At 32.8% G+C, this 16,832-nt stretch overlaps 1 protein-coding gene across 2 annotated transcripts in view; it reads right to left on the minus strand.

The window, feature by feature from the left end:
• Positions 1–11,289, minus strand: part of LOC139482161 (uncharacterized) — a 114,864-nt gene extending 103,575 nt beyond the window's left edge. Inside the window, exons 1-2 of one of the 2 annotated variants that reach the window (XM_071265861.1) lie at positions 11,061–11,289; positions 1,402–1,549 (exon numbers count right to left, since the gene is read on the minus strand). In XM_071265861.1, the coding sequence (XP_071121962.1) occupies positions 1,402–1,549; positions 11,061–11,187 (275 nt within the window). In that variant the 5' untranslated portion in view covers positions 11,188–11,289. Of the gene's footprint in view, positions 1–1,401; positions 1,550–3,797; positions 4,242–11,060 lie in introns of those variants that run through there. The other variant, XM_071265862.1, reaches the window with a different exon arrangement.
• Between the last annotated feature and the right edge of the window lie 5,543 nt (positions 11,290–16,832).

The following is a 16,832-nucleotide window of genomic DNA, read 5'->3' on the forward strand; positions in this document are numbered from 1 at the left end:
AAACTTCATATGATAATATTTTCTTCATTATAGATGGTATTTTGTGTTTTTTAAAACTGTTTTCATTTCTCTACCAAATGAAAAATGGCGCTAAAATTCTAATTGACAAATCAATTACGGGTATAAAGTAGAACGTTTCCGCGTTAACTTTTGTCAAGACTTCAAAGCTTCAGGATTAAAAATAATGAATTGATGAGTCATTGGCATTCTAATTCATAGCGTGTCTTCAACGTTAACCGATTACACGTTTGAAGCCATTTGATACCGCCAGGCCCATCTTTTGGTCCCATTGTCAGTCTCAGCTGGCCCGGGCCATTCATTTGGGAACTGAATTTAATTTAAACAATATTTTATTTTTCAAAAGTGCACGATCTATATACAATATAAATACTGGGATTCGGAAACAAGAAAAACTTTTCAGGGTCCTGCTGATCATGAAAATCAGTTGATTATAAAATTAAACGAAACCACATCATCATGTAAATGAAATGAAGGGTAAAAAGGTTGTTTGATTTATCAAGTTGGAAACGGAAATCAAACGCCAGATATTTAAAAATCTTTTTACGCGAACTCTGTCATACATATATGTTTGATTAGTAAATAAGTAAAGTTCAATGTTAAATCAATTTCGTTTACTTGAAGATTTACCCTACTTGTTAGTGCTAGGTCTAAAAAGTATTAGTATTGAATAGAATTAGTACATTTAAACATATTTTAGAACTACCTATTTCAATAGATACATTGAAAACATGTCATTTTTTTTTAATTTATAATTTGTATATATCCATATCAAGGATTTTCAAAGTAGTACAACTATTTATTAAAACCCTTGTTTATATAACCTTTTCGTCATTTAGTGTCTGGTGGAACATTTTCTCATTGAAAATCATACCACTTCTTTTTTACGTTATGGTATTTTAAATTCATCATGTCTATAATTCATTTCAATTTTATACGACACGTGCAATTCATCCGTGCGAGCCGTTATGTCTTCATGCACATCACAGACAGTTCCCGCAATTCTTTATACAACGAGTCGAACTTAATTAAAATACTGAATGTCCGTCAAAGCAAGGACCGAAGGTTCCATTAAAAACATGCATGAAATATTTGCCACTGGACGATAAGCAGACGACAAGTAATAAGTCAATCATACAGGGTTGCGTTCAATATACAAATCGCAGCAGCTACATAAGGCTTTAGATTTTTGGCTATTGAACGTGTAGCTAGCCTATAGATAGCTGCTATCTATATCTATTTAGCAGCTAGGCTAGCTACGCATCGGGGAAGTTTTTAGAGTCAATAACGTCCTTGCTTTGGAAGTCGGTGTAAATTAAGAAAATTCATTCTTTTCGAATTGGTAGACAGAATACTTTACAGTTTGTCATCATATATACTTACACTGATCCACTACAAGACTTTAATATACCATCATCCCTCAATTCTGTACAGCCACATCCAGAACAGGATTGAACACCAGTGGTAACATCCATATATCCATTCGATTTGGTGGACGGTTGGTAAGACCACATTCCGTAGTCTGTTTCAGCTATAAAAAAAAAGAGTTATTCTTAGATATTTCAAACGCATTATGGCAAGTTTACACTAAAATGTCCCGTTGTAAAAAAAAAAACACTTCGTGTAACATCCTTATTTGGTGGCGTGCGACAAATCTTTGAATTTAAAAAAACAACAAAAGAATTCGAAAGATTAAAGGTTTGTATATAAGAGAAGCGAAAGATATGAAAGGGATAATCAAATTCATACGTCGAACACAAACAGAAAATGCCATGGCAAACAAACAAAACAAAACAAACTAAAAAGACAAACAAGAGTATACAAAACACAACACAGAAAACAGAAGACTGAGCAACATGCACGAACCCACAAACAACTGGAGGTGACCTCAAGTGCTCTGTCAGGGCAAACAGATCCAGCTACAAATGTTGCACTTATGGTAGTACGGTGACCAGACTCAGTATTGCTTTAGATTCAATCATCTTGAACATACTATTTGGCTATATTATATATCATTGGAATCGACAAAATAAGTGCTTTCGAAATAACAATATTATCAAAATAAATGCGGCAACTGTTCTGCTTAAACAGATATAATCAGTTCAAGGATCAATTACTATGTGTATTTTTTCTTTATATTTTCAAAATTCAAAGAAATGTATAGCAACTTATGTTAAAATATTGATAAATCAATTTACACTGAATTAAATTGAAAAAAACACTTTCAACGAAAACATCGGTTTTTGTTTGTTTGTTTATAGTGGTAACGTTGTCTGGTTACATTCAACCTCTGCAATATATATGATAAATATTTTTTACTTGAATAAAATTGAGAATGGAATGTGTTAAAGAGACAACAACCTGACCATATAGCAGTCAGACAACAGCAGAAGGTCACCAACAGGTCTTCAATGCAGAGAGAAATTCCCGCACCCAGAGGCGTCCTTCAGCTGGCCCCTAAACAAATATACACACTAGTTCAGTGATAATGAACGTATACTAAACTCCAAACCTAAGTACACTCAACCATATGGCAAAAGGTCCCTACTTGATCGCGATTGATGCGTGTCAAAATTTCAAGATGTTGTTTGAAACACGACTTTATCTACGATACTGAAGTGTATATTGTTGAATTATAACATAAAATATTATATTAATGGCGATTATTTTTATTAATGGTTTAGCATAAAACCAAGTACATGTATGACACTTAAAGAACTCTTTTAAATGCAAAATAGTCGTAGCTAGTGTTAAACGTTTATAAACACTCTATAATAACGGATATATTTGGTCAAACTCTATATTAAAATTTGAAATTGTTGAAATAAGGTGTAACAACAATGTATATATTATCAGAAAGCATATTACTATTGATCGTTTAGAATGCAGACTAAACAACTTATCATATCAAGTTTCTTTAAAGTAAACTAACGTACTTCCAAGCCCAATAAAACACACCATACAAGTTTTGACGCCGTGACAAGTTTTGAAAGTACATGTATTTTGAAAAGCAGATACATGTTTTAGTTAGTTGTCCTGTTTGGTTGTTGTCTCAACGATTTCATCTAACTGTTTTTACTTCTTCACCACTTTAAGAATCTGCGTTTGTCGAGTCAAATACCATTATCATGTTCTTCGCTTGTAATATTTGTTGCTGGACATAATGTCACCATCTATACATCACCGCCTTTTTCATATTTTAAGCAGCTTTTCATATGGATCACTTGATTTCATTGATGTTGTATATATAAGTTGACCGTGAGCCAAAGCATACATCTAATGAATCAGTCAGTCACAGTACGTATACTGAGAAACTAGTCCTATAATATATTATGACTCTGCAGGTTCATAATCATTTACATGCAACGTTTTTTTATCGGATTCTTTTTTTATAATATCAATGTTGAACCGGAGGCCACAGTCATCTCAGGAGTATAGAACACGTAGTTGTGCGGAAGCGGGATTTTTCTCGTTTGTCGGTTTTCTGTTCTTTTTTTCTTGGTTTGTAAAATCTTCCTCAATCTTATTTTTAAACTTTTGTTTTCCAAACTACTCAGGTCAAAAACAACTTCAAAGCCGTATGCTATGCGCATTGAAACTGGTATTTTAAGTTCAAAAAACAATCTTTTCAATAATAATTAATAAGAAATTAAAGAAATGATTAAGCCTGAGAGTAACTATGCTCATTCGTGTATTAATGGTTTGTCCATTCTTTGATAAAATGAAAAATAGAATTTAATAAAAAAAAAAAAATCAAAAAAATCTGTATTATTACTTACTGGCAGTGTAACCAAGAGAATATCTGTCATTCCAATAAGTGTGAGCTGACCAGATATTATTGACCTGAAGTTGGGAATAAACTGTCGACAAAGAGGCTGATAACATCCAAATAATATAGAACATCATTTCATGTAGAATTTACACTTTGTAATCCGTCTCCATGTCCGACATACTTTTTTTTTTAAATTGAGAATATATCTCTGTTCAAATATTGATCACATTCTTTTTAAATCTAAATGATAATTGACCAATTAAAATTTAACTTCAAACCTTCAGAATAATTATACTTTGTAAATAATAAACGCGTCGTGAATTTTCCAATGAAATAATTTTTTCCGTTTATAAACAGAATATTTGCTGGTTACCAAATGAAGATTCAAGTCAGCTGCATGAAGTTAACATCTTTTAATAAACGATCCAACAAGAATGCATAATAAATAACATGGCCAGTTTAGTTTTTCCGATTAGCGTCCTTTTCCAAAACAGAATATTAATTATCTTAAATAAATAAGTAAACACATAATGATAATATTCATATACATATAGTAAGTATGTAAGTATGTAAATTATTTATTATCATAGTGACATGTGTAAATATGTACAGATTATAAACATACAATATATGATGAATATTAATATACCCGGCCCAATGGACCTATTAGTCACCTCAAATTAAAGTAAGTAATTAATAAAACAATAAATCACGTTCTAGGATCAAATTATTCATAAAAGTGTCTTTTTGTTGACGGAAGTTGATTTTAAAATAAAAAGATATAGATATTAAGCTATTTGTAAACAAAATTGCGTCTTTTAGAATATGCCTGTATAATGTACTTGGCTAGTTTTCGAGTATGGCTAACATTTAAAATAATAAGTTTTTCGTTATTGTTCATAGATTTAAAGGAGGCAGTTAATAAAAGTTCACCAAAATATGTTCTCGTATATCAGAATATAATGTACAGTCTAGTAAAAAATGAGTCTCAGTTTCAGTCACGTTTGCAGTGCAAAATTTGCAGAGTCTTTCTTCTGGTCTTTCACCTTTATATCGTCCTGTTTTTTTTCTCAGAGGTAATATTCCACACCTGAATTGTGCTAAATGCGAACGTTTGACTTTGGTTAAATTTAGTTTTACATATTGTTCCTGATTAAAGGCAGATTTGAAAGTTACATATGTACGAAGTTGGTACTTGTTGTATATTGTCATTCCATATCAGTGGCGGATCTAGGAATTTTCATAAGTGGGGGCCCACTGACTGACCTAAGAGGGGGCCCGCTTCAGTCACGCTTCAGTTATTCCCAATATAAGCAACCAAATTTTTCCCCAAAAGGGGGGAGGGGCGGGCCCCCTTGCCCCCCTAAATCCGCCTCTGCATATGTTTGAATAAAGGCGCTAAATGTTAATTTCTACAGTTTTAAAAATTAATAGCTGTTTTTGAATCAAAATAATATTCTAAATTAAGTTTGCAGAAAATATATATGTTACAATGAATTATAATGTCTTTTGTTTTATAGGTAAATATGTAACATGTAAATACCACAAAATTAATTTAAATCAAAAGGTAATTTCGATGAAAAAAAAATTACAATTAAAGTGTATAATAAAAGAACTCAAAAAGATAATAGCCCAGATAATACAAGACAATTTTTTTTTTTTTTTTTTTACAAGACAATATTTTATTTAAGTCTCACCTCTTCATTATATAAAACATACAAACAGTTGATAAAACAAAATCATAAAACATACAAGAGCCACTCTTAAAAGAGTTATGAGAGATACATGTAATAGTTCAACTTGCAAATTGGATTATTTTCTTCAGGTCATATATTTATCTCAGGGATAAAAGACCAATTTAAATCTAAATTAAAAATTCGGTATGATTATACTTGGTAAATAGTCTTTTCAATTGAATTTATTTGTTCCTTTGTTTATAATTAGGTAGGGTTTTAAATATGTTGAAAAGCAACTGATTTTAACATGTTAAACATAATAATTACACAAGGTCGTGTCGAGCCCAAATATATGTAAAGACTATCACAAAAAGTATATATAAAAACCGCAAGTGAATTACGCCATGTAAATATTTAGACACGTATGGTTAGGGATACACGCGATTAAAATAATATTGATTCTCATATTTATAATTTACGTTAAGACTTTGGTACTTTATTTAGCCCCAGTCCCACGAGACCACGATCGCACCACGCTCACCACGATCTAAATTAAATTCAGATCGTGGAGGTCGCGGTATGAGCGGCATTAAAATGTAAATTCTCGTTGCTTTCACGATGTTACTACGTCCTCATTACGCTTCTACAACGATCCCGCTACGATTATAACACGTTTTCACTGCGCTTATTCTGCGACCTTACTACGCGTAACAAGATCTTTCTACGCTCATCACGTTCACACTACGATCATACCACGAGTTATCCGTTTGCAACACGATCTTACCACGCTTCTACTGCGATAATAGCACGTTCTTACCACGATTACACTACGTTCAAATCGCGATCTTACTACGCTCTCAGCAATAACGACAACATCGTGAACCATATCAATACAGTATCATTCCTTCAGTTCTATTTCTGATTAATACGTAGATTTCTGGAAAAAATACAATCATGCCACCAAAATCGACTAGAACACGATGGCGTGGTGTTAGGGTTGATGTAGAGGCAGATTGAGCTCTGATAGTAACGAATCTTGATCAGGTAGAGATGTCGGACAGACAAATCCGACCTAAATTATAACCTATTGCTGGTCCATAAAGCTGAAATGACGATATTTTATTGAACGATAGCAGATATGAAACAGATGTGTCAATAGATATAGGAAGATAAGGTATGAGTGCCAATGAGACAACTCTCAATCCAAGTAACAATTTTTAAAAGTAACAATTATAGGTCAAGATACGGCCTTCAACACGGAGCATTGGCTTACACCGAACAGCAAATAAACTCATCATAGATACCAGGACTAAATTTTGTAAATACGCCAGACACGCGTTTCGTCTACATAAGACTCATCAGTGACGCTCGAATCCAAAAAAAATTTAAAGGCCAAAATAAAGTACGAAGTTGAAGAGCATTGAAGACCAAAATTCCAGAGTATAAAAGGCCCCAAAAATTACTAGTGTAAAACCATTCAAACGGGAAAACTAACGATTTAATGTATATGAAAGCAAGAAGCATGGTTGAGCCGTTAGAGAAAATGGACAAGAAGTCCCAATTACATACAGACAAACAAAACCTGGAGAGAATTAATATATTTTATTGGAAAATGACAATGAGAATAATGGTCGTAGTATGAACGTAGTCAGGTCGTAAGAAGAGCGTGATGAGGACGCCCTTGGCCGTGAACAGCGTAGTTTGGTCGCGGTGAGAACGTGATGATCGTAGTGAGGTCATGATCACGTCGCAATGAGATCGTAGCGCAGTTTCTCCGAATAGAATCACGCTTTCGCTACGCTCTCACTAGGACCTGATTTCGCCACGACCGCACCACGATTGTTTTGAACATGTTCAAAGTTTGCCACGCTCATCACGATCTTGAAGACCTCACCACGACCGTGATACGACCTTACTGCGATCTACACGATCGTACTACGATCATCAAAATTTGCATTTTTTTCACAGATCGTAGTGCGATCTTGGCCTAGTGGGACTGGGGTATTAAGGGCATACGATACAGTTTTGATCCCGTATTCACATCTTGATAAAAAATTCCATATAGACTAATTTTTACCTTATTAAATTAAATATGTAATGAAAAATATACCTTCATGCACTCTTTGAGTTAAATGAGGTCGACATTTTGTATATTTGTTGAAAATTCGGATTTGTGGCCGTATTTTCCCTTTTGGAAGAAAGACATAACTTTTATGTTTTAGAAGATAACCACAAATAGTTTTTTGTTGAGTAATTTTTAATGTCTGCCTTTTATAATTATCTTAAAAATTTATACATTTTTTATTAAAAAATAACTCATATTTATCAAATGTTCATGAATGTAGAAAAAGCATATCCATGAGGCCATCCATGGGCTCCATGAACTCGTTTTCATGTTACATAAGTTTGAATGATACAAATCAGTCGAAAACTGAATCTTTTCCCGATAAGAAATAGTTTGGCGTAAATTGTAATTTTCGCGACGTCAAACTATTCAACAGGAAACCAACCGAGTAAGCTTGTGCACTTGTCTGATCGTGTTCTTGCAGGAAGACCTTGTTTTATTTTTACATATATATTTGTGAGAACGTTATAACATGGTTAATTCAGTATTTGAAAGACCATACCAAAGCTCACAAGCAAATATTGCCTTTGGATAACACACCTGAAATACTATTTTGCAGCACGTTAATGGATTAAGGAAGGATAGGTGTATTTCGGATTTCATCACAGATAACGCAAATGCACGCAAAACTTCGGCATGCATTTAAACTTCTGGACATGCTCTTAAATTCGGCATTCAATATAATTTCAACATGCTTGGTTGATTGTACTACTGGAATGTTCGCTTCGTAAAGTTGTAATGGTTGACTGATGGTAGCACATTTTGAAGAAAAAAATTAAGTACTTTGCTTTCTGCTGATGAGAATCTGAAGCCCCAACTTTCACTATATGTTTGGCAAATGTCTATTAAAGTTTTCATACCTTATAATGTTGTAGATATAAGGACAATGTCGTACGCTTATACGGTACTGCTTACATGAGATTGAATAGCATACTTTCATAATGAATTTCATCTAATTGTCTAATTATATAAGAAGATAATTAATGAATACTCAATAAAAAAAGTTTGAGTTGAAACCATTTTGAACACTTTCCTTTAAATTGAACACAACTTCGCATGTTCTGGTACATTTCATAAATCAACAACCAAGTTAAACACCGAACTCCGTATATATACAACTTAACTAATAGTCATTTGTGCCATAGAGTATCGAATGCTTTCATGCTGTCCAGAAGTGTGACGATACTATTGCTTTGACGCTTTAAGTTATGGAGTACAACTTCTTGCATGTTAAAACTTGTATGTTTGCTAGGTAATGCCTTCTGGTAGGCAACTTGTGATTGGTGTGGAAAGTTGTGATAAAGCGATGGTAAACGAGTATATAATGCCTTTTCAAACAGTTTGATATGCTACATAGTAGAAAAATTCACCGATATGAATTCGGATCAGACTTTGATTTGTTTCCAACTTTGAATAGAGGTATGATACAACTGTCTTTCCAGCTTTTCGATGTGTAGCATGTTTCTGGTACAAGATTAAACAAACTGCAAAGATGACTCTGGAGTAGCTTTCCGCCGTATTTTAAATGTTCGTAACAGATTCCATCTATAAACCCTGGAGATTTGGTACACGGCACATTGTCGCAAAGTTTATATAGTTCGTCGAAAGTAAATTACTCGATATTTTCTTTTGTTTTTGTACGGAGAGTTTCTAGCAAGTCGTTGACAGTAATATCGACAACCTTTTTTATTCACAGGGTTGATCAAGTTGCTATCGAAACTGAATACAGATTGGAAATGAGTCAACCAACCGTCACATATTTCGTCTGAAGAAATAAGTTGAATAGCTAATTTTTAATTGTTGACAATGCGATACACTTTTGCTTCCACTTTTAATCACAGACCATACACAACGTTGATCACAGTCGACAGATTCTTCGATTTTACGATTTATTTCACTAATATAGCTTTCATGTGCTAACTGAAGCTGTTTTCTAAAATTCAATTTAGCGCTTTTGTAATCATATTGTTAGTAATGTTTGTCTTTACAGCCATTCTCTATCCATTTTCGATAATTGTATGATATTCTTTCATAGTTTTTGTCCAATACGATTTTAAATGTTTAAAATGTTGTTTGCCGGGAAAAGTTTCGATATCGGTTCTCAAGATAGCATTGACTATTTCGCTGTAGTATTGTTCAATATTAGCCGGAGTAGCGCAGTTGGTGTTTTTCTGTCTAATAAGAATTGTGACACGGCGAAGGAATAATCGGCAATAGCACCGTTCTGTACAGCTTTAATCCATGATATACGCTTTTGATCAGTTAGATAGTCGTCTTAAGATACACAGTTTGTATTGTCAGATAGAGCAAACGAACATCTTATGGGTTTAAGGTCTAAAACGTTAAACATATGTACATCCAGGGACCTGGATTTTTAAACATTTGGTGAGATTTTCAATGCTAACAATAATATAATCAATGGCGGTTTTTGGTCCTCCTTGATAGGTCTGAAATGTGCACACGGGTCATTTCCATTTGTTTCCAGATGTAGAGAACGCAGATTACATTCCTGCATAAATGACCGAAAACTCTCACTTCGTTTATCATAATCGTACGTGTATCTTTTACAATTGAAATCTCCCTTAAATACAACAGTTCCCATAGTTGAATAAATGTTATAGACATCAAGCAGAATTTCAACTTCTTTCGAGAATGATTCATAACTTTGCGTTACTGCTGGTAGATAAGCAGATTATGAGATAAATGTTTGATGTGTCTGGAATATTTAATTCAATCCCCGTTATTCTATAACTCGGAATGTCCAGTATTTCAACAAAAAGCTGTAGCTTTATCGATACCAGAAAGGCGACACCGCCTCTAATATTAAAGTTGAATATTTTGTGACAGTAAAAGAATAGATCTAATAAATCATTCCATGTATTCTGCGTTTACTTTTATAACATATATGCCATATAGAGTCATCTACGGAGTATAGAACAAGTATTTGTGCGACTGTGCGAATTTCCCACCGTGGTTTGAAGACCCATTGGTGACCTTGGACTTTTTTTTTTGCTCTTTAGTCGGAGTGTTGTCTCTTTGACACATTCCCCGCTTATATTCACAGTTTTATTTCTACATGTATCTCTTATTTTGCGGGGACAACTTTTTGTGAATACCAAACTGTTTGTTTGTCAAAGCTAGTCTCCAACAAATCCAAAGCCCTATGACATGCCCACTAAAACTGGTATTCTAAGTTCAAAAATATTTTATTTAACAATGCAGAAATGATAAAGAGTATACTCATTCATGCATTGCTATATTTTTTGTAAAAAGAAAAAAGAAAAACACGAAATAAGGTAAAAGAAAAACATGAAATAAAAAAAGAAAAAGAAAAAACATGAAATATAACAAAAAGAAAAAAACATGAAATATAATAAAAAGAAAAAAACATGAAATATAATACAAAGAAAAAAAATAAATATAGTTATAAGGATTACGTGGTGACTATTGTTTCTGTATTATTACTTACTGGCGGTGTAACCAAGAGAATATCTGTCATTCCAATAAGTGTGAGCTGACCAGTAATTATCGCCCTGAAGTTGTGAATAAACTGTCCACAAAGAGGCTGATAATATCCAAATAATATAGTACATCATTTTATGTAGAATTTACACTTTGTAATCCATCTCCATATTCAACATACTTTTTTTTAAATCGAGTATTTTTCTCCGTTCAAATATTGATCACATACTTTTAAATCTAAATGAAAATTGACCAATTAAAATTTAACTTCAAACCTTCAGTATAATTATACTTTGTAAATAATAAAAACGCGTAGTGAATTTTTTTCCAATGAAATAATCTGTCCCGTTTATAAACAGAATATTTTCTTGTTACTAAATGAAGATTCAAGTCGGCTGCATGAATTTAACAACTTACTAAACGGTCCATCAAGAATACATAAGCATAAGATATAACAATATTGTATGTCTCCGACAATATTGAGTTGCGTGTTTACGTTGAGCGTGATTTTCAAAAACTGAATATCATTTTATCTGAAGGAAATGTATAAAAACATAATGAATATATAGGTTACTAAGATTTCTGTATAGGTCTATTGTTAGAGTAAATCTGTTGAAACTGCCTGTGACATCTAGAAACAAAATTTATTAAAACCAGAAGACAATTTGAATGAAAAGAGAAATAGTATAATGACATAAGTCGGAAAGATAAAAGTTGTTGATAATACATGTAAAAGTCCAACAAGCTAATTGGATTATTTTCTTCAGGTCATATATGAATCTCATTTTTATAATCTAAAAGTTGTTAAACCAATTAGAATTTAACTTTAAAATTTCGGTATAATAATACTTTATAAATAGTCTTTTCAATTGAATTTATTTGTTCCTTTGTTTATAATTAGGTAGGGTTTTAAACATGTTGAAAAGCAACTGATTTTAACATGTTAAACATAATAATTACACAAGGTCGTGTCGAGCCTAAATAAAGATTATCCCAAAAAGTAAACATTAACCTCTTTAAAATATATTCTTTTTATCACATATCATTTATTTTTACGTCATATTTAATTGTTGTCATTTCTATTTTTAAAAGTTATGTTTTTTTATTACTTATTTGATTTGATTTTTATATGATGTGAAAAATCCGGATATTTTTAAATATTTTTGAAATTTTACTATGTTTTACCAAGGAGGTTATCTAATATAACCCCAAGGAGGTTATCTAATATAACCTCCTTTGTTTTATAATTTGTATTAATTTTTTAAATAGATATATATTTGTATAGTATAGTGTCGCATACATTGTAAGCCTATATCTAGGCTGGGTATTTGTCTTATTTTATTATTATGCAATGTATATTATATAATCTGTACAAAAAATCTGTAGACAAGTATGTGACTATATATAAAAGCCGCGAGTAAATCACACGATGTAAATATTTAGACACTTAGCTATGGTTAGGGGTACACGTGGTTAAATTTATAACATTGATTCTTGTATTTATAATTTACATTGAGACTTTGGATACATTGTTTACCGCTGTATCCACGAACGGTTCACGATTTATCATCTTCATCAATGGGTAATTTTTTAATTTTCCTTTCCCTAACATAACTGTTTCCATTTTGAGTCATTAAAATTGAATCTATTATATGACTACTTTCGTTGGTATTACAAATGTATTATTCTATATCAGTTTTTAAAAGTATAAAAACGCCATTAAGTATTCAGTGAATTTAATGAATGACAGGCACGGATCAAACCATTTTGAAATCTAATTTCAATTTGAACCCGGAACACCATGATATCAAACGTGCATATAATTAAAATTAAAATCGAAAGGGGGGATCCAACCCACAGTACACGCCCCTCAGCGGCACCCGTCAATGAATTGACGAAAAAAAAACCCATCGAAGTTAACAGTATAAAACATTAGAGATATGTATATTTCCATACACTAAATATTTATTGCGGTGTGGAAAAGTTAACATTTACAAATGAACCATGAAAATGAGAGCAAGGTCAAATGAAACCAGCCCGATGGACATTTACACCATACAATAATACCAGTTACCGGCGAGACCAAAAACTGCATAAGACCACAAAATCTTATATAAGTCACAGGTGTCAATCTCTTGTATACTGATTCTGAAAAGTGTCGTCAATAAATGGAATTTTTAACCTCGGGTGTCTGGGAATTCCTGCTTAATCTTAAACATGTTGAAATCTTTTGCATGTACCCCATATTTCATCATGAAATTACTTAAAGCATTCGACTTTCGATTCAATAAATATGTACAATTAGACTTTTAAATTGTTTAGATCACTAAGTAAACGCAAATCATTATCTGTGTTTTCTAAATCAATAACCTCTTTCATGTTATTTCTTTTTTTATTATTTGAATTGAACAAATTTAATTCAAATGTAAACTATCAGTTATATGTTTAAAAATCTGGAGAGCCCTAAACGAAACAAGGTTAGTACACAACTTAACATTTAAATCTGTACTGTAAAATAAAATTCTTATTGAATTAAAATAGACCTTAAAACGACAAAGCTAAGGAGGAAGTTGAAAAACAAGCTATACCTTTTATCAGTTTAATTTTCAATGGTTTCCAACACAAAAGTTATAAATTCCAATAGTAAACAGTTGTCTTTAAAAAAGAGAGATTAAAACCTTTATCTGAGAAGCTAGAGATACCAAAGGGATAATATATATAACCTTTAATCGAGAACAAACCGACAGAGCCATGTCGAAAAACGAAAACGACAAAAAAGGTTAACAGCAGTATCAAAAACACAACATACAAAACTAAAGACTTCAGGCACCCCCGCCCCCCCCCCCCCAAAAAAAATACAACAAAAAATAAAAAAAAAAACAACCGTTCATTGTTTTGTACATAATAAGGCCGATAGTTTCCTCGTTTGAGTTGTATTACATTTGTCATTTCGGGGCCTTTTATAGCTGACAATGCGGCATGTATTTTGCTCATGTTGAAAGCTGTGCGGTGACCTGTAGTTGTTAATTTCTGTGTAATTTGGTCTCTTGTGGAGAGTTTTCTCATTGGAAATTATACAACATCTTCCTACTTTTATAAGCAGATCCTGTCATGTCTCTCAACTTTATTGGATTAATCAATTATTATGCTTTTTATATTTTTAATTGAACTGATGATTAATTAAACGGCCCTCTGACCACAACCTTCAAAAAAATGCAGCCATGTTTATTCAAATTGGGACGTTTAGCTTACAGTATAAGTAAACACAGAATAAATCATACATGTAAGTTCATGGCTTAGTCTAGAATAAAAGTTTTGTTCACTACGGCCGCGGGTTCCCGTATAACGTTACTTACATATGCATTCGACGTCATTGCCTTAGACGGTCGGGTTCCCAACTAATGCGGCGTTCACAAAGTACCGATTATGGCTCCCGTTTGAGATCAGACAGCGCGAGCAAACAAAAAGTTAAAAAGTTGGATTGCTACCCTTAATAATCTTGAATGTCCTTACCTATCATTGTCGTAATGCAGTAGTACACATTGGTCAGGGAGTTCGACCAGGGTTGCGTTCAATATCGTAGCGTCTACGTATTACTACGTTTTTGACTATTGAACGTGTAGCTATACACTAGTTGTTATATAGATATTGGTAGCAGCTACATAGCGGCTATGTAGCTGCTACCGTTATTGAACTAAACCCTGATCATCCCGAATATGGCGACAGTTTTTTCTTCTGTCTGCGTCAGTTAACCATCTAGTAACTGTTTCATCTCTGTAGCCAGACTCGGGACGCTGTCGGGACAGAGTCTGTCGATTTTTACCATGGTAAAATTCGGATTAGAATCGGATTAAGAACGGAATAATCTGGATTAAATTCGGATGGACACGACTGAATATTGACGCTTCCTGAACACTAACTGATTGTTGTCGTGATCAAATATTTTTTTTACCAAACTAAATTACAGTTTGAATATCCAGTCACAACTCACAGGATCTTGATCCGAATTTGATCAATTCTAATCGGGAATGGTCCTATCAATGACCCAAGCCTTTAGGGTCACACTAAATCTCAGTTGAACAATCTACAACATGTAATATTACATCATAGGATAAAAACCAACAAAATCAAAATAAAACACCATGGGTGTTAAGATAATAAAACTGTCGTTAAAGTACTCAGAAAATGGACAATGACAAACGAATTCTAAAGTATCGTAATTTCCAAAACGGTGTAATTATCACATATATGTTGTTAAAAGTCTTTCAAGATTAAAATGACTGACATGAACCAAAATAGAAAAATTGAATAAAAGGTAAAGTATATGAAAAAATAGCATTAATTAAAATAAATAATATAAAATGAATTAAACAATATTAAATGAAATAAATGATATTAAATGAAATAAATAAAATGAAAATGTTAACACTAGAAATAAATGAAAAATATCAAGTTCTCTAATTCCATGGAAATTTATCCCTTTCCGAACCCATTGTATAAACAAATTTAATCAATGTGTGGTTGCCGGTGATCTAAAAAGATAATTGGATGATTTGAAGGGTCATAACCTGTATAGCTAACTGGGTTGCGTTCAAAATCGTAGCAGCTACGTAGTGCTACCTATATTTTGACTATTAAACGTGTAGCTATAGACTAGTTGTTACATATATATATAGAGAGATATTGATAGCGGGGTTGAGTTCAATATCGTAGCAGCTACGTAGTTCTACGTAGATTTTGACTATTGAACGTGTAGCTATAGACTAGTTGCTACATAGATATTGATAGCAGCTACGTAGCAGCTACGATATTGAACTCAACCCAGCTATGCATGTAGCCGCTACGTAGCTGCAACGATATTGAACTCAACCCTGAATGAATGGCAATGACAACTTCGTGGAATGTGAAAGGCACTCGAAGGGGATTTTCGTTTAACAAGTTTTTTAGAATTTTTAATCATTAGAGAAACAGATCCTTACATAGTTACTCGTGGATTATGGGATTTATCCAATCTCGATAGTTAAATTAAAATATTTAAAGTCATCGCCGAGGCTCAGATTTTAAAATTGATAATTTAACTATCTCGATTGGATAAATGATATTTCTCTAATTCCATGGAAATTTATCCCTTTCCGAACCCATTGTATAAAAAATTTAATCTATGTATGGTTGCCGGTGATCTAAAAACATCATTGGATGATTTGAAGGGTCATAACCTTTATAGCTAACTGGGTTGCGTTCAAAATCGTAGAAGCTACGTAGTGCTACGTAGATTTTGACTATTGAACGTGTAGCTATAGACTAGTTGTTACATATATATAGAGAGAGATATTGATAGCGGGGTTGAGTTCAATATCGTAGCAGCTACGTAGTTCTACGTAGAATTTGACTATTGAAGCTATAGACTAGTTGCTACATAGATATTGATAGCAGCTACGATATTGAACTCAACCCAGCTATGTAGCCGCTTCGTAGATGCAACGATATTGAACTCAACCCTGAATGAATGGCAATGACAACTTCGTGGAATGTGAAAGGCACTCGAAGGGGATTTTCGTTTAACAAATTTTTTAAATTTTTAATCATTAGAGAAACAGATCCTTACATAGTTACTCGTGGATTATGGGATTTATCCAATCTCGATTGTTAAATTAAAATATTTAAAGTCATCGCCGAGGCTCAGATTTTAAAATTGAGATAATTTAACTATCTCGATTGGATAAATCCGATAATCCACTTGTATCAATTCAAGAATCTATATGTCACAAAATAATGGAAA

Source organism: Mytilus edulis, chromosome 7 (genome assembly GCF_963676685.1).
Source record: "Mytilus edulis chromosome 7, xbMytEdul2.2, whole genome shotgun sequence".
NCBI lineage: Eukaryota > Metazoa > Mollusca > Bivalvia > Mytilida > Mytilidae > Mytilus > Mytilus edulis.